Consider the following 26,267-nt stretch of genomic DNA (forward strand, 5'->3'; position numbering starts at 1 on the left):
AAATAAAACAAAACAAAAAAATGTCCTTCACCTTTGTTCTTTTTCAAGATTGTTTTGGCTATTCTGGCTCCTTTGCATTTCCATGTGAGTTTAGGATTAGCTTGCCAATTCCTGCAAAATAGTTGTCTGGGATTTTCTTAGGGATTATGTTCCATCTGTAGATCAATTTGGGGAATATTGCCATTATAACAATATTAAATCTGTCTGCAAATATGGAATGTCTTTCCATTCATTTAGGTCTTCTATAAACACTCTCAGCAATGTTTTGTAGTTTTTGGTGTACAAGTCTTGCACTTATTTGGTTAAATTTATTCCCAAGTATTTTGTCCTTGATAGTATTCTCATGACATTCTTAATTTCATTTTTGGAGCGTTCATTGCTAGTGTTTAGCAATACTATTGACTTTTGTACGTTGATCCTTTAACCTGCAACTTTGATGCACTTAGTAGCTTTGTAGTAAATTTTACGGTTTTCTATATATAATGACCTTGTATTTAGAAATTTCAAGTTTTTAAACACTTTTTTATGGCTATTGCAAAATTTTAAAATTAGATTTAAATTTATGTACCTATGATGCAAAGAAGTTTGATAGGTGATCAAGAAAAGACTTTCCAGAATAAAGAAATATTATATTGGGATAAATTTTCATGAAGAACTATGGAAATACAGGTTCAGGAAGAAGAGGAATGATGCAAAATTTTGTATTAAGGAAAAGCTTGTTCATGTAGTTATAAAAATTGATGAAGAATATCAAATTGCCTGGTATTAAGGTTCCACTGGCTACATTTAGAAGGGTTATGTAGCAGTTTTATTTTTAAAATGGCAATTTACTATAGAACAATTTGCATCTTTTGCAACTATTTAAATCAGATCAAAATTTTTATGTATGGTCTATCTAAAAATGAGGGAAAAGGTACAGTCACATTTTTCCAGAATTCTTTTAGGGAGTACAAGAGCAAAATCATTTAAACCCTTGTATTAACGCATACCTTCCTAACAGGTTTTTCTCTTTGGGATGACTGCTACCTTTCTTCGATTTGGGGAAATTCCCAAATGGCCCCTAACTTAAAAGCCTCATCCAGGCATCACACAACAGTCCTCATCATTAATTAATTTTGATTGAGGTAAATAATTCATCTAGAATTAAGTCACTGCCATCCCTCAACAAGTCACTTAGCTAGGCGTAAATGCTCAGGGCACTACATGTATAATTTTTTAAAGGCAAGTCTATTGAAGAATATAAAATGTCATCTATAGCATTTTAGTAATTTTAAAGTAGTTTTGGAGAAAGGTAAGGTATGTTCACTTTGATTTTCCCTTTTTAGCCTCACAATCATAAATGGTAATTAGCACAGTTGCTCTTCATCCTGAGGAGTCAGGAATTTAACATTGACCATACTGCTACACACACACACACACACACACACACACACCCCTCGAGACTTTTACCATTGGAGGTAACCGTCTTAGAATACATTAGTAACAAAGATTAGGTTCCAGAAGAGTTGGGACAATCAGCCTTTGTTCTCCCACGTACACTGTGTCCAGGGCTGCTCCCTCTAGCCGCGACCGCTCTCACTGCCCACCACTCTTTCCTAGCCCCTCCACCGGCCTTGGTTCGGCTGGGGAGAAAGATATCGCGCAAGCGCGGGGGCTGACGACGTGCCGGCGAAGACCAGGGTTGGAGGTCCGGGTTGAGCGCCTGGTTCACGTGATTCTCTGGGAGCCTTCCGCCCTCGTCCTTTTCTGCTCACAGAGTTTCACCTTGACTCCACGATTCCAAGCTGGCTGACGTCTCCTCACACACCATTTAGAAGGTCACCGTGGGAAGGACTTAGGCTGGGCCGGCGGAGGGTAAGCCACCCGAGTGGGCGTCACGCGAAAGCCGATCTGCGGGTTTCTGCCGCGAGAGCAAGGGTTGACGGGCGGGGCGGCGCGGCCGCGCGACGTGGCGCGCTCTGGAGCGCGCGACTTGGAACGCTTTGTGAGTCCCAGCGTCAGGTCGCGCGTGCGTGCGAGTCGCTAAGAACCTCGGGACCGGTCTCGGCCCCGCGCTTCGTAGCGGTGCGGTGTCTGAGGGAGCAGGTCGCTGGACTGCGGCAGCCGGTAGCCAGGCGGGGAACTCTTCGAGTGGCGCCGAAGCGCCCGAGGTCTGGAAGGCACAGGTGGGGCGGCGGCCGGCGGGGAAGGATTTGTCCTTGGCGCGGGCTGCCCACCCGCCCCCAGCCCGGGGCGGGCGGGTCGCGTGAGCGCCTGGCGGGGCGGGGGGAGGGGCAGGGCGGAGAAGGCCCGGAGCCCTCATCCAAGTATCAGACGTGAAACTTTCTCGTTGATGGAAGCAATTTCGAGAGAATAGTTTGACAAGTTGTTCTCTTAGCCCCCATTTATATTTATGGAACCTAACCTTCGAGCTCCGCGCTCCCTACGCCCTTCACTCCCATTTACTGGCTGACGCTGCCTCGCACTCCCACCCCTTTGATCGTGCAGTTGGAACATTCCTGTCGACCATTCTTGCTGCCTCATACGCGCTGTTTACTTGGCTTCGAAAAATGGCTGTGGTTTTGCGCCCTTACAGCTTCGTGAAAGTTCTGTAGTCTTTACAAAATGTCAGTAACCAATAGCAATTGTATTGGGAATGGATAGCGCACGGATTTTGCTCTTTCGAATACATTTGTTCATGTTCATTAGGGATCGAGCATCGCAGAGGCTCTCTCCGACCTAATTTCTGTGTCTGGAAAAAGTTTCTCTTGGAATGTGCACTGTTTCGTGACACGGCATTATTGCGTTACGGTAGGGTTGGCCCATTTTCCCACTAACTAATGAATTGTTTTACTCTTTCACTTAAGGATCCTCGAAATTTACTTTATTGCATTGTAATTTAATGGATTTGCGTTCAAGATTGTTGCTGCTTCTGAAATACTGGTTTAAATATTTAAGAATTCAACAAGTTTTCTTTGAAATTTCCAAAGGCAAAACCAAGAAAAAAGGAACGTAAGACTGTCCCCAGTTACGAACGGAGCTATTTTTTTATTGCTTTTCTGTGCAATAACAGACCCCATTTGGTGACTTTCTAGGAAACCGGTTTGAAACAGGAAGGTTTTATGTTGGTTCTTTCTCACCCGTGGGCTTTCTGAAACGTCGTTTGCGTAGTTCCCCTGACAAGAATGGGTGGGATGCTATTGCAGGGAGTTGCATACAGGTATTTGAAAAAGTTCCGTCTTCTTTTTTTGTAAAGGGCCAGGTAGGCAGGCATTAGAGCACCTTTTGTATTAGAGACTACTTGTGATGTTGACCTTAGCTTGATGTTACTGCTTTTAGTGTTTATGGGATTGAACTAAATTGTCAGGTGTTTGATTCAGAATTTTACCTTTTCTCCTGAGATCTTTTTTAAGCTTACACGTTGCACATCCGCTCATAGTTATGTCTGAAACAAACACGTTTTACTTCTTTTATTAGAACGTGTGAAAAAATAAATACGCTATTTGTGTCTGGAACCAGGATTTGGGTTGGGATTTAAGAGGATTATACTGGTGTGGGTACTGTTTTATTTAATACTATAGATTGACATTCCAAAACTTGCTGTTCTCAACTTTAAAAATGAAAGTATGTGAGGGGCGCCTGAGTGGCACAGTTGGTTAAGCTGCCGACTCTTGGTTTCTGCTCAGGTGGTGAGATAGAGCCCGGCCTCCCGCTCCATGCCCAGCTGGAGTCTGCTTAAGACTCTGTCTCCATCTCCCTGTGCCCCTCCCCACTTTAAATAAATAAAATCAGTCTTTATTTTTTTCTTTTTTAAAGACTTTGAGAGAAAGAGAGAGAGAGGGTAGAAGTTGGGAGAGAGGGGAGAGGGAGAAGCAAGCTCCCCGCTGAGCAGAGAGCCTGATGCTGCTCCATCCCAGGATCCCAGGATCATGACCTGAGCTGAAGGCAAACGCTTAACTGAGCGACTCAGGTGCCTCTTGATCTTTAAAAGAAATTTTAAAAATAAAAATTAAAGTATGTGGAATCAGGTAATAATGGTTTTTGTCTTTTCAAGCCACTTGATAAGGTCTTAACTGTGATTAGGGATATGACAGGTATTATTTATATTTTTGTTTTGTTTTTTAAAGTACTATTTTGCAGTTCTTACCCCTGTGAAATGCATTTTCTCAGTGACTGCTGAGAATATATCAAATCCTGGAATAAATCCCAAATTAAAAATACAGTATTTTAGTACAGACTTTTACTTTCTGTGCAGAAATTCCCAACTACATTTCACCTGATTTCCTGGTTTTTTCTCCTGCTAAACTTTTTCTCTCTCCCAAGATGGAGATGCCAGCAAGAAATGCTATTCAGCAGCTGACCCATGGAATTACACCACGATCACCACTTCCCCCCACTGCCCCACACACACTTTTCTTTTCAGTAGGCAGCCCATTTCCCCCAGTGACACATTATTTCAGGAAATCTTTCAGCACACATATAACATAAGCTTTGAAATGTAGGTATATACAAGATCAGGTGTTGAACACCTTTTCACGTGCCATTTAAAGATCCTCTTTTGTGAAGTACCTGTTCATGTTTTTTTCTCATTAACAGGAATAAGAGGTTATGCCTTTTTAATCTTGCTAGAGTTATTTTAATGGAGTTTTGGGAGGGAACAGGGCTAACTGTATGTGAGTAACCTGCCACCTTTAAGTGGAATTGGGTAACTTTAAAGCTTCATCCAGATAATTTTTTCTCATTTCTGTCCTCTCCAATGATTCAACCTCTTTTTTTTTTTTTTTAAAGATTTGTTTATTTATTTGAGAGAAAGTTGTGGGCATGAGCAGGAGGGCCAGAGGGAGAGGAAGAGAGAATCCAAAGCAGATTCCTTGCTCAGCACAGAGCCTGACTCAGGGCTCAATCTCACGACCCTGAGATCATGACCTGAGCTGAAATCAAGAGTCGGATGGTTAAGTGAGAGAGCCACCCAGGCACCCTTCAACCTCATTTATAATTAGCTGGATATAATCTGGATTTATATTATAATGAATTTTAGAATGAGGCTCTTTGGTTCCAACATTGGCTACATGGTGGGAAACATTTATTTATTATAAGAAACTGTAACAAGAAAATTATTCAATAGATATATTCTGACTTGTTCTCTTCTGTTTTTAATTAAAATGATATTTAGGAACAAGAGCATTATTTATCTATTCAGCAAATACAAATTGAGTGCATTCTCTATGTCAGATCTAATAATAGGGTTAGAAAATACAATAGTGAACAGGACAGACCAGCAAGGCTCCTGTCTTGTTGAAATATATTTAGGTAGGGGAAATTGATAATAATTCAGTAAACAAATAGTTAAATTAGATAATTAAAGATAATATTTTCTGTTTGGCAGAAATGGAGCAAGAACCACAAGATGGAGAGCCTGCTGAAATTAAGATCATCAAGGAAGCATACAAGAAGGCCTTTTTATTTGTTAATAAGGGACTGAATACAGATGAATTAGGTCAGAAGGAAGAAGCAAAGAACTACTATAAGCAAGGAATAGGACACTTGCTCAGAGGAATCAGCATATCATCGACAGAGCCTGAACACATAGGTGCTGGGTGGGAATCTGCTAGGCAGATGCAACAGAAAATGAAAGAAACACTACAGAATGTACGTACCAGGTTGGAAATTCTGGAGAAGGGTCTTGCCACTTCTCTACGGAATGATCTTCAGGAAGTACCCAAGTTATATCCAGAATTTCCACCTAAAGACGTGCCTGAAAAGTCACCAGAGCCTCAGTCCTTTAGTTCACCTCCTCAGCACACTGAAGTAAATGGAAACACTTCAACGACAAGTACAGGGTTGGTTCCTGCACCTAGTTCTTTATCCTTACCATCTCAGAGTCATCCAGCAGAAGCACCTCCTGCTTATACTCCTCAGGCTGCTGAGGGTCATTACACTGTATCCTATGGAACAGAATCTGGGGAATTTTCATCAGTTGGAGAAGACTTTTACAGGAATCATTCTCAGCCACCTCCTCTTGAGACCTTAGGGCTAGATGCAGATGAGTTGATTTTGATACCAAACGGAGTACAGATTTTTTTTGTAAATCCTGCAGGGGAGGTTAGTGCACCTTCATATCCAGGGTACCTTCGAATTGTGAGGTTCTTGGATAATTCTCTTGATACTGTTCTAAACCGTCCTCCTGGGTTTCTTCAGGTAAGCCAAAGAAAAATGTAAACATAATTTGAAATATATATTGAGTACATCATTTTTGTTCGTCAGTATTTATTATGTGTCTAGGACAATAAGTGCAAAAAGATTATTCTAGTTCCTTATTAATATATTCTGTGAAATTTATGAGCCTTAAATATCTATGTGTTTAATAGATTCTTTTTTTAAAGATACAAAATATTTTTATTTTTTTCAAAATTGTGTTTTAGTATTAAAATTGTGATGACAAGATCTGAGGGGCATCGGAGAATTCATCCTTAAAATTTTAATTCTTTATTGAAGAAGAAACCTAATAACTTCAATTTCAAAAGGGATTTATGTAACTCATGTGGATGTGTTAACTGTAGATTTCCACAAATGTTGTCAAGCCCCATCTGAGGGGTTGATCTGGGCTAGACCCAGCCCAGTATATCGAACAGTGGTTCTCAACCAGGGATGATTCCCCCTCCCACTCTTCAACCCAAGGACATTTTGACAATGTCTGGAGACATTTTGGTTGTCACAACCGGGGGGGTGGGTTGTGCTACTGCTACTGGCATATAGTAGGTAGAGGCCAGGTGGGACTGCTAAACTTCTAAATAGGATCAGTTCATCAATCAATATTATCTAACCCAAAATGTTAATCATGCAGAGGTTAAGAAACTTTGGTATAGAAGTAGAAGTTGTGATGATAATTTAAGATGCATTTCTAACATTCCAAGCAGATAAATTTATCGGAAATGCCCTTGGTCCAAGAGTAAAGACTGGTGCTAAATAACAACTGGTGGTGTTAGGGAACTGCTGTGGAATTAATGAAATATTCTAAAGGCAATATTTTGAAGGTGATGTTGTAATAACAATCTGTTTTTAAATGATTGGACGTCAGTATAAGGAGTTGGGTTCTAGAAATGAGGACTCCATTTACACTGGGTATAACAGAAGTTTGCATGCATGTCAGGAAGATGACTATTTGAACAAAGCAGGTCTTTTTGTCCAGAGTCCAGATGATGCTGTTGGTTTAGTTATAGCACTAGTTACCTAGATTGATTTTGTTTTTTGGTATATTCCACTTTTAATTCTTATGCAGCTTTTACATGGAATCAACTTGAAAGATGTTTAAAGGTAGTTGGAGACTTACTAAGTGTGTATGAAGGAGTTATTTGGGGGCATTGCTGAAAAAAAAGACTTCATTATTGGATAGGAAGAATATTTTGTATCCCGTAGGTTATTTTAGGAAAGAATCCTTGAGGAAGAAAGAGTAGGCATGTTGATTGGGATTGTGAAGAGGCTGATAAAAGCTGTAATATTTTCTGCTGAACTGGTAATAGAGCTGTGTTGTAACAGTGGAATTTAAAACCTTTGGGGAAAGGGCAGTGCCTGGATGGCTCAGTTAAGTGTCAGACTCTTGATTTCAGCGCAGGTCACCATCTCAGGGTTGTGATATCAAGCAAGGCTCCATGTTGGGCATGGAGCCTGCTTAAGATTCTCTCTCTCCTTCCCCTTCTGTCCCCCCCCTAAAAAAAACCATAAATAAATAAATACATACATACAATAAAATACAATAAAAAATAAACCTTTGGGGCCCAGGCTACTTGAGATATGGGAAATGAATATCAGAAACACTCTACTTGGTTACATGAGCTCAACCAATAAAATGACTTGTTCTGTAGTAAAAATTTATCCTGTTTGAGTGCTTTAAATAAAGTGTTTTTAATCTTTTAGTATCTCCTATTTTTGGTTGTAAATAATAAGTAAAATTTCACCCAAAGTTTAATTTGAGTCTCTTGAAGGGGCTCTCATTTGCATGTATTCAGATATTTGTAACAGTGACCTAAAAGGCAGTTAACTTGTGTTTACTGAATGTCTCTGTTCTGAAAAACAAACACTGAATCAGCTGAGTATTAGAAGTTAAATACACTTTTTTTAAAATATAACTTTTTATATTGCAAACATCTATTCATGAAATTAGAAATTTATTTGGTCTTAAGTAGGCAGGCATAGAATTCTAGGGTTTCTAAAAACTATTTTTCTCTAGGTTTTAGTTTAATAACCTTTTTAAACCTATTAAATTTGTAGTCAGTTCATTAGAACTTAGATATAAGGTTTCTCTCTGAAAGTGAATCTAGGAGAAATCAGCCTGTGGTGGATAAGCCTTCCAATCTGTAATGATCTACCCTGAGAAAGGTCTATAAAGTTTCATTTCAGAAGATTTGGAGATACTCCAGTTCAATCAGGGTGTCCAGAATGTAGTTAGTCTTAGAGAAATCATGACAATAAAAGAAAACTTTCCCAAATTTTATTTAAGTACAACCTTTGCAACTTTTTTTTTTGTCAGTTTCATACTTCTGCTATTATTACTTTCTTAATATTTCAATTTAAATGTCTCATTTGTTGGGTTCCTGGATGGCTCAGTTGGCTAAGTGTCCCAATTTTGATTTCAGCCCAGGTCATGATCTCAGGGTCAAGATTCTCCCTCTCCCTCTGGCCTCTCTTAAATAAATAGGTAGGTAGATAGGTAGGTAGATAAATAAATGTCACATTTGTTAATTTTATCATCCCAACCAGTAACAACTGCGAAATTGAGGAACAGATGTATTTTTTCCTAATACATTGAGATACATTACTATTCAAATTTAAATAATCTGGTATATTACTTAAGGTCATTTCATATACCACTCATGGTAATATATCATACTTTGGAAGACACAATCAGTTTTGTTATGACTTCTCTAAAGTTTGACTTATAACAGATGGAGAGTGGCATTTGAGATGACTCAAAAAGAGAATCTATAAAAGAAGAATTTGAAAAGGTTTGTAAGGATTTTCCAAGAAAGAATCAGACTTAGATACTCTGATCCTTTAGGTTTATATTCTGTTGGTCAGAGATGATGGCAGTGTACCAGATTTTTCCATTTTTTATATGGAATTCTTTCATGCTCTTTGACTCATTTGCAGAATATTTTGATAATAGATTGTTCTCCCAAGTTTCTTAATAATTAGGAAAACTGTGTGTCCTGGATGAGCAGCACAATTAGAATATTCTTCTTGGGCGCCTGGGTGGCTCATTCGTTATGCGTCTGCCTTCGGCTCAGGTCATGATCCCAGGGTCCTGGGATCGAGCCCCGCATCGGGGCTCCCTGCTTTGCGGGAAGCCTGCTTCTCCCTCTCCCACTCCCCTTGCTTGTGTTCCCTCTCTTGCTGTGTCTTTCTCTGTCAAATAAATAAATCTTTAAAAAAAAAAGTATTCTTCTTGCTCAAAGAATGTAATCTCAATGGAAATGAATATATTTGGATATTATGATTTAAACTTGGTCTCTTCTGAATTTATAGCTCCAGAAAGTGAGCTTAAGTCTTAGTGTATGGACAATCTGATGATATTGCAGGGCAGCTTTGTGTTGTTTTGATTGAAGTTAATAGTAGATGGTAAATCTATAAACATAATGATCTGTTCTAGCTATGTCATGTCAGGTTTTCAGACTTAGTAAAAAAAAATGAAGCAGCATTGTGAATGCTGGGTTTATTATTTTTTTTATAAGATTTTATTATTAAGAGAGCATACTGTGGGGAGAGGGGCAGAGGGAGAGGAGAGAGAGAACCTCAAAGCGGACTCCGTTTTATCTCACAACCCTGAGATCATGACCTGAGCCAAAATCAAGTCAGATGTTTAGCCAACTCAGCCACCCAAATGCCCCTGTGAATGCTGTGTTTCTAGTTAAAGGAATTGTTTGGCTTCTCTGGTGCCAGATTGCTTGTGTCTAAATCCTAGCTCCCCTTTTTTCACAGACTCTGAGCAACTTAATTAACCTCTCTGTGCCTCTTTCTTGTATGTAAAATGACAATATCTAACTTCATGGAATTGTGAGGATTAAATCAGTAAATACATGTACTTGAAAACGGTTTATTTCCACAAAAGCATGTCTAATTTGAATTATAAAGAAAGTCTTAATTTACTTTGTTATTTATTTAAAACTAACTCGTTATTGGTTATTTGTGGGCTATTTAAGGCCACTAATTTGAAGACTGTATAGTTAGTGGAGCAATAACATTTTCAGGACAGTTCTTGTGGGTGATATATATACAAAGATCAGACTAACAAATGGCTTATTTTAAGTGGGGATTTGTTGATGCCAGTGATTTTGTAAAGCCACGTAAAATGCATTTAGAATTTTGAAATGTTTATTTTCTGGTATAACAATTCTAAAACCAGTGAAAACCTAGTTCTATTCATTGATTTTTTTTTTTTTCTAACTAATTCTTTCAGGTTTGTGACTGGTTGTATCCTCTAGTTCCTGATAGATCTCCAGTTCTTAAATGTACTGTGGGAGCCTACATGTTTCCTGATACCATGTTACAAGCATCAGGATGCTTTGTGGGGGTTGTCTTGTCTTCTGAATTACCAGAAGATGATAGAGAACTCTTTGAGGATTTATTAAGACAGATGTCTGACCTTCGGCTTCAGGTAACTTGTGTGATCATCTTTAGGATGAAATCTACTTTAATGTAAGCACTTAACACTTTTAAAGAAATTGTAGTAGGGTCTAATATGATCAAAGTTAGAAAACAGAATATATAGTTTGCTTGTGTGTTCACAAATAATAGCTGGAAATTGGCCGTAAATAGTCATTAGGATTGTGGGCTCTGGGATCAAATTACTTGGATTTGAATTTGAACTCTTGCACTTAATAGCTGTTTTACTCAAGTTATTGATCTTCTTTTTAGTTTCTTTATCATAAAATGGGAATAATATCTACTTCATTGGGCTGTGGTGAAATTAAAGGTTAATACATTAACTGTCTTATATCAGTGCTGGCAAGTAGTAATGTTCTTTGAATTGTTATCACCACAGCCTTCCTGCTCAGTTGGAAAATAGCCCAGTGGGACTAAATGGTGAAGTGAAGGCAATTTTGGCATTAGTGAATGGGTTATGTTGGACAATTTAGGGGCATGATTGTTAGCATTTTGAGGAAGAAACATGTTTTAGTTGAGGGAATTGTCTTTTTTTCTCATGATAAATAAAACTAAATAAAGAGAAAAAATAAAGTGCAACTTAAAATATGGTCTGTCATCCTGTGAACTTGCCTTACTAAGCCTGTTTTTTTTCTGCCCACGTGTTGATCTGTCATAAGGAGTTAAAATATAGAGTATTAAAGAGTGGTGTTCTTCAGGTGTTCTTGCCCATCCTGATGTAGGACAAGGGGGGAAATATTTTTGATTGTGAATATTGACAGTTTTCTGAAGTTGAAGGAGATTGACAGCATGATAGTTTACTCTCTTATTCTCTACTTCAGTGTATATTTAGAATCCGTTATTTAACTAAGTGTGTTAAATGATGTGTGGGAAGACAGAACAAGAGACTAACCATAAAGATACTATTTAACAGCTCCTATTCTCAGGCACAGGATGATGATAAGTGATGAAATAAAAGTATACACACAGTTCAGGAAGGTTATCAGGGAATATTTTACAAAATAGTTTCCTTTTAGTTCAGTCTTAAAAGCTCTGTTCCTGTTTTCTCAGGAAGTAGAATACCCTTTCATTCCATACCTATATCGAAAAGATCACAGGTGACAGGAGCAGACTAGCTAAGCAAAAGGTCAGAGTCCTCTATAGCATTAGGTTGTATGAACCATATATGAGAATGACCTGGTGATCAACATATACTTTAGCATGGCCAATGCTAAACGTTTAAGCTATGGTAACAAAACGTGGTACCCTTACAGAAGCGTGTGTAGCCTCAGTGTGCTCATGGAGAGTAGTTGACAAAGGCAGAAACATGGTCAAATGGATAAGAGTTCAAGTCTTAGCTTTGCTGTTAACTAGCTGAATGAAGTGACATTCTTAATTATTTCAGACCTATCATGGAGCAGTTTCTCCCTTCACTCCTACATTCATTGGACCTATATTACTGGGCTTTAGGAGAGAAAGTAAACCAACTTTTATATGTTTACTTTTTGGTTGTGCATCGTTTTTAGTTTGCTCTGTTGTCCCAGAACTCCCAACTGTAAACAAAAGTTAGTTACTAGCTATAATTTTGACTTGTCTTTACTCTTAAGTATTCATTCAGCAAAGTATATGTGAGCAGAATACCTTCAGTATTAAGTGCAAAAACAAAACAAAATCAGTCTTCCAACAACGCAGAGTGGTTAAGCTGGACATGAGTTTTGTTCATTGCCTTTAAACTCATTTAGTTTTACACATGTTTCCTAAAACTTACCATTTGTTATTTAATTAAATTGAAATGTAGCTATATCTGACTTAATGATAACTTACACTAACAACTTCTGTAAGTTTATCTTTTATGCTTTGTCTTTAGAAATTTGGTTTAGTATGCTGTGAACTAAAGAACTCAAGAGGTTGAGGTTTGGTGATGAGATAAAAGTATAGAGGAAAGACAAGCAAAAGTGGTTGTATTTATAGACTCTCAAACACATCAGTGTTTGAACAAGCACATTAGTAGAGCATAGCTTAGAGAAAATTCAAATTTGATATAAGGTTTGGTCTACCCCCTAGGCCAACTGGAACCGGGCAGAAGGAGAAAATGAATTCCAAATCCCTGGAAGAGCTAGATGCTCCTCTGACCAACTGAAGGAAGCCAGTGGCACTGATGTGAGACAGTTGGGTCCTTCATTGGACCAAGACAATAAGGACGTGCGTCATAAAGGAAAAAGGGGGAAAAAAGTAAGTAAAATAAGTAAAAAAGCAATAAGGTATATGTATGTGTCCTATTCTAATGGTACTTTTAACCAGTTTCAATTATTTATAAGATCTTATCCCTGTTTACTAAAGCAGAGCAACTTTCAGAGTCACAAATTGATCACTGGCAAAAATAATTAGAATCAGCTTTAATATTTTCCTTTCCAGTGTTTGTTACTTAAACTGTTTTAAAACATACTCTATGTTTTGGGGGATAGCTTTTTTTGAAGTATTGGAAAGATTTTTGTACTTGCATTAATGCGTATCTTTTTGTTTTGTGTTGTGTTGTTCTCTACCTTCCTTTATACACCAGAATCTTGGGGCTAGGTATGCTTTTCTTTACACTACCATTTTTATTCAGTCCCTTATTTCTTTATGGATGGTCATCAGGAAAGAGAGTTTTTTAAAAATATGTTTAGTAGTGGGGTGCCTTGGTGGCACAGTCAGTTGAACATCTGACTTTTGGTTTCAGCTCAGGTCTAGATCTTGGGGTCCTAGGATTGAGCTCCACGTCCAGCTTCGCGCTCAGCATAGAGTCTGCTTGGGACTCTCTCTCCCTCTCCAACAACCCTTCCTCCCTGCACTTGAGCACTCACTCTCTAATAAATAAATCTTTAAAAAAAATAGATGTTTAGGGTGCCTGGGTGGCTCAGATGGTTAAGCGTCTGCCTTCAGCTCAGGTCATGATCCCAGAGTCCTGGGATCGAGTCCTGCATCGGGCTCCCTGCTCCTTGAGAGCCTGCTTCTCCCTCTGCTTCTCTCCGCCCCCCACCGTCTCTCATGAATAAATAAAAAAAAAAATGGATGTTTAGTAGTTTTTTATTTCTTAGATCCTGAGTATATGATATGCTCCAAGTGATAGTAAGTTCAGTAAGTATTTAGTGCAAGAATGCTGAGCATAGTGGAAAAGTTAAATTTCTTATCTCAAGAAACTTATTGTCTAGTGGGGAGGACAGATTAGCAAAGAGCATTTCTAGCCAGTGTGATCATTAGATAAAGGTACATAGGTTATATAGTAAGCTAGATTGCACCATCTAATGTACAACCTAGCCTCATCAGTATGGGCCTGTGGTGGTGTGGGAAGCAGTAAGGAAGGCTTCTGAGAGGGCATTATGGCTAAAATGAGTCCTGAAGGTGAAACAAAAATTGGCCATACATATAGCAGATTGAAGGGGATTCTAGGCAGAAGTAGTAATATAAGCAAATATATGAAGAAAGAAAATAGCATTGTGTTAGTATTGAATTACAGTATTGTTTGTTGTTGTATACTATATTGTAAGTGCTCAATAATTATCTTAGAATAGATTCATACACTTGAATATTCTACATTTAAAATTTTTTTTAAAGATTCTATTCATTTGAGAGAGAGAGAGAGAGAGCACACAAGCAGGGTGGGGGCAGAGGGAGGAGGAGAAGCAGATTCCTGCCAAGCAGGGAGCCCGACATGCGGCTAGACCCCAGAACCCTGGGATCATGACCTGAGCTGAAGGCAGACACTTACCCAGCTAAGCCACCCAAGTACCCCTTGAATATTCTACATTTATTTGTGGATTATGTTGAACGTCTTAGACCAGCTTTATGGAGGACATTAGGAGTCCAAGATGGTTCCAAGAAATATATTTATTAAAAAATTTTTAAGTTAATATACAAAAAGCAAATCTAAAACAAAAGATACTTAGTGAGAAGTAGGTCTACCTCCCATTCCTATCCCTCAGCCACCTAGCTCCCTGCTGCAGATAGATTATTGCTAGCTTCTTATCCTTGCAGATATATTTAAACATATACGTACACATTTATTTTGTGTGTGAATATACACATATATGCACACATTCACATAATAATACAAATGGAACCATGGGAGACATACTGTTTTGCTCCTTTCTTTTTTACTTAATATATTTGGAAATTTTTCACATCATTTAAAACTTCCATTTTTAAAAAATTTAATTTGTTAACTGTAAAAATCAAATTATATAAGCAGGTAGATACATTGATAAACTTTATTCCCACCTTTGTCCATACCATTTTCCCTGCCACAGTAGGTAATCACTTTTTATCAAGATCTTACGTTTCTTCCCTAGGTTCCTTGAGGCAGGTAAAAGCAAATAAAAACAGATTTCTCTCCCTTTCTTATACAAAAGTTAACATCATAGAGTGTCCTGTATTTTTTTTATTTGATAATAAATTCCAGGGATCTTTCAATGTTAATAAATGGAGAACCCTCTCAATTCTTTTTATAGCTACCTCGTATTTCATTGTATTCTAGGCTTTTGCTATTAGAAACCAGTGCTTCGGTGAGTAGCTTTGTAGCTCCATTTGGATGGATTTGTAGATCCATTGATTCATACATTTGCAGGTAATTCATCAGATAAACTCTTAGAAGTGGGGTTACTGAATCAGTAAATAAATGCTTTTTTGTAATTTTGATAGATTTTGTTAAGTTGCCCTCCCTAAGGACTATACTCTTTAACATTCCCACCAGCAGTGTAGACCTATTTTTTCATAGCTTAGTCTACAAAGTGGGTGAACAGCCTTTCTGTATTTTGGCAGTCTGATAGATGAGAAATGATGTATTGGAATATCTTAATTTGCATTGATTTTATTATGAGTGCTGTTGTGTATCTGCTTAAGGGTTCCTTGAATTTTGTTTCCTGTGTGATGTCTATTCTTGTCCTTTGTCCATTTTTTATTACCGGGTCGCTAGTCTTTTTCTTCTAAATTTCCAGGGGCTCCTTATATATTAGGACATTGGCTCATTATTAAAGATAGAAGTTCCTAATATTATGTTCAGTTTGTCTTTGGGTTTTATTTATGAATGGCTTCCCCTCCCCCCATAGAAGTTTTTATGTTGTTTTTAATGTTTTTTATTTTAAGTGAAGTTCTCTTCGTGTTTCTATTGGGAAGTTTGATTTTCAAGTAACTTTATAGTATTATGAGTTCTGAGTTAGCCTGCTAAGTTCTTAGAATGAATAAATTTAGCTTTGACATTTTAAGTGTTGGCCCTAGTTCTTATAACAGCTGTTTAATTAGCGAAATACAGGTATATCTGTGTCCTCATTTCCATTTGGATGGAATAGCAGATTCTTCCGTGCTCATATATTTTTACTTGCTTTTACTTGATTTCTATCAAAGGCAGTTTATTTGGATACATCCCTCCTTAATGATTGAGTCATTTAACAAATCTTTTAAATCTTACTGAGTATCCTGCACATACTGTCATCAAGGGGTTGATAGGTTTATGAAAGAACTCATAGTCTCATCGTTTAAATATGATTTGATAAATGCTGTATTGGAGGTATGTTGGTATTTAAACCTTACTTACCAGGGGGACCTTATATAAGACCAGTACAGTTGTAAACTTTATGGCAGTTGTAGTATTTTGCTTTATATTATAAAATGTACTGGTAACTATGTTGGCTGCAGATATTTTTATTAATTATATCTAGTATTTGTTGACTTAATATTTTATTACATAATGCTTATAATTTTTCCCCATCTAAGTTTTTTATTGTTTTACATTTTGAAACATTTTTACTAGGTTAAAGACACTTCAAGTGAAGAAGTTAATCTGAGTCACATTGTACCCTATGAGCCAGTTTCAGAAGAAAAAGCAAAGGAATTACCTGAATGGAGTGAGAAAGTGGCTCAAAATATTTTGTCAGGTATTACAGTAATGTTAATCTTTTCCCTATAATGTGAAACCTTTGGAATCCATAAGAGAATACGTAGTATTTTGTATTTTGGTTTTAAGCGACCATTTTATAAATACTTAAAAACAGAAGGAACTAGTCTTTTAGAACATTACATATTATCGTATAGGTATAAGTTCTTCATGCCTATTTTCTGTTTCACTCTTGGGAAAATTGATAGTGAAAAGCTTTGGGAATCCCAAAACTTTCAGGATAGTTCTCTGAACATAAAATTATTTTCCTTTCCCCTTTGTAATTCCCCTTTAATCCTTTTTTCTCCCCTTCTCCCCCTTCTTCTTCCTCTAAAAAAATGGCAAGATACTCATCCCATCTTTGGAAGCAAAGTAGCACTCCCTAACCTCACTGCAATGGAGGTATGAAGAGACCTGAGGATTATAGCTAAGCTGTTTGGGATGTAGGGCGTACTATTTAATTCTGTTTAGAAAGGGCATCAGATCAGTTATTTTAAAACCAGAATGATCATTACTGACACATGTCTTTCCACTTTTCATTGGTTAACATTTTAGCTTTTCAACTGTTACAGTTCTCAGATTTAGACCTTCTATTTTGTTTTTAGAAAACATTGCCAGTCACTCTTTACTAAGCCAATTCATGACCCTGTAAAGGGATCTTGACCAGTCAGTTAAAAGACAGTACAGATTTCCATCACTGTACTAAAAACCCATTAAAATAATAAAGATGTCTAAAGCAGAGGAAACCTTCAACATGAAAAACCAGCAAGCTAAAATAAGTGGAAATTAATTAACTAGGAACTAACATATTTTGCCCATGTCAGAAAGTTGCTAGAGATAAGAAAAGACAAAGCCAAATTTTTCAGTTATAATTTTAACAGTTAAAATTGAGCCTTGAAAAAGATTTCCAAAGATGTTCTAAAGAAAAATCTTCACTCTTACTACCCTGCCCCATAACTTCACAAATTGCTAGGCCATTACATCAGCACTCAGAAAAATTGCCTATATTCACAAATATGTAGATAACTAATTTCGAAGGTTATTTTCTTAAGTTTTTTTTAATTCATACTGCTCAAGATTGTTCTATTTACTATTGCTGTGTAACAAACCATCCCAAACTTACTGGTATAAAACAACACATTTGTTTATACTTAGGAGTACCATGGGCCAGGTATTCCAGAAGGTTACAACAGGGATGGCTTGTATCTGCTTCATGATGGCAGGACCTCAGCTAGGAAGACTCAAAGGCTGACTAGTGTGACTCAGTAGCTGGGGGCTGGAATCATCTGAAGTCTCCTTCATTCACAAATCTGGCGTCTGGGTTGGAAGAGCTCAAAATCCAGGACTGCCAAATAGAGTGCCTAGACATGGTCTCCATGTGTTTGACAGCTTAGCAACCTTAAGCTAGTCGGTCTTCTACATGGTGACTCAGGGTTCCAAGCATGAATAATAGAGCAAACAGGCAGAAGCTCCATACCCTTTCTAACATATTCTTGGAAATTTCTAGTATCACTCATTACAAGAAAGTAACAAACCTCAGACTTAAGGGGATGTGACAGACCTACCCACATCTCAGTGGGAGGAATGTCAAGGTCATATTGAAAGAACATGTGGAACAGGTGATACTGTTTGGCTACCTTTGGAAAGTATTGTATGCCACTAAATCTTAGGCCTCCTAGGTACCACACAGATTCCACATACTGGTTCTATTCAGAGAGGTAGAGCATCCTTAGAATCAGCTAATCCTGGGGACAGATCTCTTTAGAGGTTTCAGAAAAACTCTCAGCAATGCATCATTTGAAAATGAGCAAAAACTACACTATGATAACACTTAGGGTCCTGCTTTACTACTTGACTTTAGTAACTCTTTTCTTCTCATCTTATCTCCTCAGTTCTAGCAATAGCCCTAATAGTTGGTTATGTTAAAATTATTTAACTGCCAATCAGAGTACATATCTCTTTACATGCTTTTTATTTTTTTTTACTTTTTTAAAAGATTTTACTTTTTTATTTGACAGAGAAAGACACAGCGGGAGAGGGAATGTAGGCAGCGAGAGTGGGAGAGGGAGAAGCAGGCCTCCCGCTGAGCAGGGAGTCTGACGTGGGGTTCGATCCCAGGACCCTGGGATCATGACCTGAGCCGAAGGCAGACGCTCAACGACTGAGCCACCCAGGCGCCCCCTTTACGTGCTTTTTAATAGGTAGAATGAAAACCAACTAGCTCACCAAATACTTAAGGTACAAGTAACAAAGAAAATGGCAGAAAATATCCAAGATTTACTCCAGGGAAAATGATCTGATCTGTCAAGAGACTGTTTGTACCTGACTCATGCAGGCTCTATACAAAGATCAGTAATCAGGGATCTAAATTGAGCTTATTCACTTTAACCTGTGATTGGTTCCTGTCCAGTGTCTGAAGATCAGTAAAGATCAGTAAAAGCTACGGTATTGTGCTTCATGGATATAAAAGGTGAAAAAACGTGATGTAACTGCTTAAAATTTGCCAGGGATGAATATTGGCTTGGCATATTGGCTTGGAAGGCTAGAATTACACTTTTAAGAAGGCAGCTGCCAAACATTTTAGATGGAGAGTTTAGTAAGCTAATTTGGGAAGAGAGAGAGGATCTGTGACAATAGACTGATTAGAGCGCCCCCCATTGGGTTAGATTTGAGTGAGATCATTTTAAGTCATCTGGCAACTTCTCATTTATTCAGGAAATATTCATTGTCTGCTCTATTTCAGCATTAAATGGATGCATATAATACGAATATGGATAGAATAAATCTGTATCTGGCACTAAACATGCCATTTAAAAGATCTTAATAGCTACCAATAAAATATTACATTTCCTGATCTTCTCTTGTAATATCTTAGGTTTTAATGTGTTATCTCTATTATACAGTCTTTCATGGTGATAGCTTCTTTATAATTTGCAGCTAGTATTTCTCTTTATCAGTCCTATGACTTTTCATTTATCTAATTTCCATTTATTCTAAGTCATCAATGGACTCTCTCCCTCTTGTTTGTTTCATTGCAGGAGTATAGTCTGTTTAAGCTTTCCTTTGTTTCATTGTCTTTTATGATTTCTCAGTCTTCCTTCAAGTTCAGCCTGTTTACTTCTTAAATCTTTTCAACCTGTAAGTTAACTCTAAACCCCATATATATATTTTTAATAGAGGTCTTCAATCCCTTTATTGTTATGGGAACTTCTGGCTGGAAGATATTTGTCTGGGTTTGATACCTGGTGCTCCCCCAGGGGTCAGACAGTGAGGGTAGTGTTTGAGCTAGAGGTGGACATGTTGACTAAAAACAGGAAGAGAAACACAACAGTTTTCCTTTTTTTTTTTTTCCACAACAGTTTTTCTAATCAGTTACCACTTGGCACTTTGTTTTTCATTGTTAGCGTTTTTATTTATTTATTTATTTTTAAAGATTTTATTTATGGGGCGCCTGGGTGGCTCAGTTGGTTAGGCGACTACCTTCGGCTCAGGTCATGATCCTGGAGTCCCGGGATCGAGTCCCTCATCGGGCTCCCCGCTCAGCAGGGAGTCTGCTTCTCCCTCTGACCCTCTTCCCTCTCGTGCTGTCTCTCATTCTCTCTCTCTCAAATAAATAAATAAAATCTTTAAAAAAAAAAGATTTTGTTTATTTATTTGACAAAGAGAGGCAGCAGGAGAGGGAACACAAGCAGGGAGAATAGGAGAGGGAGAAGCAGGCTTCTCGCTGAGCAGGGAGCCCGATTTGGGGCTCAATCCCAGGACCCTGGATCATGACCTGAGCCGAAGGCAGACGCCTAACAACTGAGCCACCCAGGCACCCCAATTGTTAGCATTTTTAAATAAACAGGATTTTCACATGATCACTGGATGCCTAGTCACTCATAGACCAAGGTAATTACGTAAAAACCATGCCACAGACCTTTGGAGAATATACTAAGGTATTTTATATGTCTAGCTTTAAAAGCTTGTTTTTTCAGGGTGTAGCCAAAAAGGAAATATTTATTTATTTATTTATTTAAAGATTTTATTTATTTATTTGACAGAGACATAGCGAGAGCAGGAACACAAGCAGGGGGAGTGGGAGAGGGAGAAGCAGGCTTCCCATGGAGCAGGGAGCTCGATGCGGGACTCAATCCCAGGACCCTGGGATCATGACCTGAGCCAAAGGCAGACACGTAACGACTGAGCCACCCAGGTGCCGCAAAAAGGAAATACTTAAAATTATAAGCTCTCCAAAGCAGGGTAACACTTTCTTCTTCCTCTTAGGGGAAACTATTCTCCTTGGTATTTTTTCTTTTCCCATCTCCTTCCCACTTCTCCTTTCCTCACGTGGGCACAGGGCCTTTTCACTAGAGAAGTCTATGCCATCCTGCTTCCTCTCTTGACAGTTTCATTTTTCATGCATGCTGTAAGAAGCATTGAGCAAAGCAAAGGGCTTGGAACTACTCTCATGAGAAATGGCTAAACCATCTAGGCTTCCCAGTTTTCTTTTTAGATCTTTTCTTCTCATGTATTTTTTGAGTATTCTCCTGTCTTTGTCATTCAGGTTTATGTTATAAACTAAAAGATGCTGAGATCATGGGATTTGGGTTTGGGATTGAGGGAGGAATAGGACCCCCTGCCTTACATCTTTTGTTTAAAGCAAGCAAGCAAGAGTTCTGCCTTGGTGTTTGAGATCTAGACTTACTGGATTCCAATTTGCATTATTTGTGTCTAAACCTCTCAGTACTTTATAGAGTAAAAGTGGTACCTGGACTAAGGTGAGAACAAGGATACCTGAGTCCTTAAGCCAAATACTGTGTTATTGGAACCAAAACCCAAAATTAGTCCCTAACAATAGTGATATGTGGTAAGTAACATGTAGAAGATACCTACAAGTTGTAGTAGCAGCATAGGGTAATACAGAACTATGTTACTGAGTGATCTGTGACCTAAGTACTGAAAGATGAATTTACTTAGAAAAAGTGTATTCTAGGCAGAATATTGTAATTGTAAAGTTGGCTTGAAAGTTTATGGTATGTTTGGGATCTGAACATTAAATTCCTTGTTTTTTTTCCTTTTGATTTATTAAAGGGTTTATAGGTATAATCAGCTCTAATATTGTGCACTTTTAAATTTTCCTCTAAAAAGGTGCTTCCTGGGTGAGCTGGGGTTTGGTCAAAGGTGCTGAATTTACCGGCAAAGCAATCCAGAAAGGTGCTTCTAAACTCCGTGAACGGATTCAACCAGAAGAAAAACCAGTGGAAGTTAGTCCAGCTGTGACCAGGGGACTTTATATAGCGAAGCAGGCTACAGGAGGAGCAGCGAAAGTCAGTCAATTCCTGGGTAAAGTAACTTTGGAGGACTTTACTTCTTTCAGTTAAATTAAAAATGATCTCTCAATTCAGGTTAATCTAAACGTCCATTTAGATGGTTTAACCTTAAGAGTAAAGGATTAGGACAAAGCAGGGTCACCTTGCTACTCATAGTGGGATCTATAGCAACATCAGCCTATCTGAGAGCCTTAGAAATATATCAGGTACTTGGTACACATTACTGATTCAGAAACAAGATTCCTAGGTGATTGTTATTTGCATATTAGTTTGAGAAACATTGGTTAAAAGGTTATTTTGATGTGTCGGGAGTGTCTGTGCCTTTGAAAAGGAATGGCTCTGAATGTATTTGCTATCCTTGAATATGACACATTCTTCTAAGGACAGCTCACTGCTTAGTAGTTGGGATCAAGTGGGAGGGATGTATTGTTTGGATTAAGCTGATTCAGTGATTCTGGTGTCAGCCTTCCCAAGTAATATGCTTCTAATTCCTTCTCTTTTGAGAATCATAGATCTAAAGTTTGGTATTTTAAGATGGCCAGATCACTCCTTAATGAATTATCATTAGATTTAGTAAGATTATCTTTTGGTATTCATTATTCTTTGAATCAGATTTTGGTTTGTTTACTTTTATATGGACTTAAATACTTTATTACTCTGTCAGTGAAATATTTGTCAGTATGGAGAAAACGTAGAAATACACATAGCTGGAAAACATGAAAGATGGACCTACAAGTCTTGCATTGCAGCAGTCTTGGTTTTCTTTTAAGCAAATTGCCAAAAAGAACATTATATTTAAGAGGCAAGATTTTAATCATTAGGTTCTGCAAACATATCTTTAAACCAAATAGTAGCCTTTGTTTAAAAACTAGCCAGCCGTCGTTCTCATCCTTATGTAGAAATGCTAAATTATGCAATAAAACAACTTTAGATGCTCATGTAAGAATTTTGCTAAGTGTAAGAGTAGTAAAATCAAGGGAAGAATACATTTTTTCTAAGTGTTTCCCTTTTTTATGGTTATATTAGTTGACGGAGTTTGCACTGTAGCAAATTGTGTTGGAAAGGAACTAGCTCCACATGTCAAAAAGCATGGAAGCAAACTTGTTCCAGAATCTCTTAAAAAAGACAGAAATGGGAAGTCTCCCTTGGATGGTGCTATGGTCGTAGCAGCAAGTAGTGTTCAAGGTAACATACCCATAAATTTAACTAGGAAGGTCCATTTGTTTAGCTGTAGTTTTACTTACTTTTAAATATATTTGCAGGATTTTCAACTGTCTGGCAGGGATTGGAATGTGCAGCCAAATGTATTGTTAACAATGTTTCAGCAGAAACTGTACAAACTGTCAAATACAAGTAAGTTGAGTTTTATCATTTTAATGACTAAATCTCTTACAGCATTTGCAAAAATTCAGGATGGTTAAAATGATTGTGTCATTTTTGAGTATCTGATGAAACAATTTTTTTTTACTCTGTTTTTCTTAATAATATTTTAAGCAAATTAATAGAATTACTGTGACTTTGCCTTATATTACTAATGGATATATTTGTTCATCATTAATACAAAGAATAAGTTTAATGAAAAAAAAGCCTGTAGTTTCTGAATACCTTATTAACTGCATGTTCTTGATGGGTGATGTTTGCTGGTAGTTTTGATGGGAAAAACTTGTATTATAATTAATCTATTTTACTTTGTTAACATTAGCCCCTTCTGTATACAAAGAATGTTAAATATTGTCACATCTTATTTGACCCTGCCATTGTTCATTCTTATGGAATGGACAGATGGTATGTCATCTATTTCATATATTAAGAAGTGGGCAAGGGGCGCCTGGGTGGCTCAGTTGGTTAAGCAACTGCCTTCGGCTCAGGTCATGATCCTGGAGTCCCGGGATCGAGTCCCGCATCGGGCTCCCTGCTCGGCGGGGGGTCTGCTTCTCCCTCTGACCCTCTTCACTCTCGTGCTCTCTGTCTCTCATTCTCTCTCTCTCTCTCTCTCTCTCTCTCAAATAAAAAAAAATAATTAAAAACAAAAAAAAAAAAAGAAGTGGGCAAACATAGAAATGAGTGATCTGCCCAAGCTAATCTGATAACTATTAAAGGTGAGACTTAGGATCATCTGATTTTAGCTCTTTATTCTTTATAAGTCCTAGAGGAATCTAGATCTAAAAATTAAATCTAGTATGAAGGACCCGAGTTTGAATTAGTTTAAAGCCTAATATTAAATTTTTATTTAGAAACCAAAAAGTAATAGTAATGGTATTCTCAACTCTCAGTTATTTGTATTAATTATCTACTCACAACATTTGAGTTCATACTTATGTATCAGACATTGTGTTCAGTGCTTTTCAATATATGTATTTAATCTTTAATACTATTTCTTTTTTTGAAGTGAAGGGGAGAGAGAGAGAGAGAGAGAATCTTCAGCAGGCTTCATGCCCAGCACAGAGCCCAATGTGGGGCTCCATCTCACAACCCTGAGATCATGACCCCAGCCAAAATCAAGAGTCAGATGCTTAACTGACTGAGCCACCCACTTTGGTGGATCAGTCGTAATTAGAAAAATAGTTTTTTCTTTTGTTGCAGGAGCCCAAGAAAGTCAGAAGTGCCTTTTAGGCCAAAAGTGAATTATTTTTAGATTATCAGTATCATTTGTTAGCAGAAATCTTTAACACTATTATCTCCATTTTACAAATGAAGCCCAAACATAGAGCTGTTAAATACCTTGTTAAAGATTATAGCCCTGTTAAGTGGTGGAGCTGGGATGTAAGCCAGGTCTTTTTGTGTCATGCAGTGTGAAAGCACAATTACTGAACCAACCCTGTCCTTGATGAGACATCTGTGCAAGTTTAGTATCTAGAGTTAGAAACCACTATCTATCATGCATTTACATTCCCTGCCACTATAGTAAATTACCTGTGGCTTGGGAAAAACTAACTTAATTTCCAGTCTGAGTTGATGATCTCCATCTGGGGCATGCATACCTTTTGAGTCAAAGCAACATAACATCTTGGAGTGTCAATTTGACCAAAAGATTTGGCAAAGAAGATACAGAATAGATCTGAAATTCTTTTGGTGGAAATATAAAAACCAAGTCTTCCAGCTTACTACCTCTTGGTACCTAAAGCCTTGATCTGTAATACTCTTTGTGTTGTGGCTGTGAGGTTACTTTGGTGGATTAGGCGTAATTAGAAAAATAGTTTTTTCTTTTGTTGCAGGAGCCCAAAAAAGTCAGAAGTGCCTTTTAGGCCAAAAGTGAATTATTTTTAGATTATCAGTATCATTTGTTAGCAGAAATAAGTAGGCAGTCATGTTAGAAAGTAATAAATGCTTCCAGTGGCTTTGCCCATTTCCTACTTTGGTGAAAAAAAATGCGTATCTAAGTACAATTAAGTAGAGCTTTATTAAAGGTTTGGGATTCACATAACTAGCAAGGTTTTGGTGTAGATTTTATATTTTTGGTCCTTAGTGAGGAGATCTTAATATGGTAAAAAGGACATTTTAACAGTGGTTCTGAGCTAATTTATTTTAATTATGGTATGTATTGCTGTTCTCTTTATCCTTTACTCCAAAGATTCATGGAGTGAAAAAACAGGTGAGAATTTAGTTAAGTAGGTTTGTATTTCTAACTATAAAGCTACTTTGGTCTTAGCAGTAATTTAATTAGAACCTTGGAAAGATGTGAGGGCAGTGGGGATGTTAAAGGGTTTTGTAATATTGTTTCCTCACTTATGAATAATCTGGCCCAGAAGTAGAAATTGTCTTTTAAAAGAAGAAACTGTAAGTATTAAAACCAGTAATAACTTAATGATATTGTCACTGAAGAAATGGAAGAGCTAGTTATTTCATTTTAGTTCTTGTTTATTTACATAAATTTACAATTATGAATGTAAATGTAATAAATTTATATTTTTATATTTGTGAATTTACATTTGTTTACACTTTGAAAAAGTATTTGATAGCGTAAGCATTTGTGTTTTTCTCCTCAAATCCAACTGATGATAGTATAATAAAATTTGTATTCTTATTGCCTATGATATTTTCCCAAGTTGTTTTGAATCTGCCTAATTATATGCATTATGCCTAGGAGAAAAACAAATGTATTATATATACTTCCTTACCTGATTTCTGGTGTTACAAGCCAATGCAGAAGATTATCTTTTCACGTAGGCATATTTAAATGCAGATTGTGTTAGAGAAGTATATTGTTTATACCTTTCATGGTTTTGATTATGATTCCAGATATGTTCCTTGATTATTAATGGTTTATCTAAGGATCTATATAATTCTTAAAATATTTAGGTAAATGTGTAGGAACTATTCATTAAGACTGTTTTTGTCAGTTACATTAATGCTTTTGTCTTATTCTAAGTTTAGGAACATGAGACCTACAGGAACAATAAAAATCAATAATAACTTCTAATCTGCTATAT

At 37.3% G+C, this 26,267-nt stretch overlaps 1 protein-coding gene across 7 annotated transcripts in view; it reads left to right on the top strand.

Moving 5' to 3' along the window:
• The first annotated feature begins 1,697 nt into the window (after window positions 1-1,697).
• SPART (spartin) overlaps window positions 1,698-26,267 on the top strand; it is a 28,859-nt gene continuing 4,289 nt past the window's right edge. Inside the window, exons 1-9 of one of the 7 annotated variants that reach the window (XM_025875028.2) lie at window positions 2,009-2,150; window positions 2,689-2,790; window positions 5,366-6,177; window positions 10,433-10,630; window positions 12,682-12,849; window positions 16,403-16,526; window positions 21,656-21,850; window positions 22,864-23,022; window positions 23,100-23,190. In XM_025875028.2, coding sequence (XP_025730813.1) covers window positions 5,368-6,177; window positions 10,433-10,630; window positions 12,682-12,849; window positions 16,403-16,526; window positions 21,656-21,850; window positions 22,864-23,022; window positions 23,100-23,190 — 1,745 coding nt within the window. In that variant the 5' untranslated portion in view covers window positions 2,009-2,150; window positions 2,689-2,790; window positions 5,366-5,367. Of the gene's footprint in view, window positions 1,855-1,995; window positions 2,166-2,688; window positions 2,791-3,795; window positions 3,950-5,365; window positions 6,178-10,432; window positions 10,631-12,681; window positions 12,850-16,402; window positions 16,527-21,655; window positions 21,851-22,863; window positions 23,023-23,099; window positions 23,191-26,267 lie in introns of those variants that run through there. The other 6 variants (XM_073894673.1, XM_025875030.2, XM_025875029.2 and 3 more) reach the window with 6 other exon arrangements.

Source organism: Callorhinus ursinus, unplaced genomic scaffold, assembly GCF_003265705.2.
Source record: "Callorhinus ursinus isolate GAN/ISIS: 27379988/994484 unplaced genomic scaffold, GSC_fseal_2.0 scaffold7, whole genome shotgun sequence".
NCBI classification, from domain to species: Eukaryota; Metazoa; Chordata; class Mammalia; order Carnivora; family Otariidae; genus Callorhinus; species Callorhinus ursinus.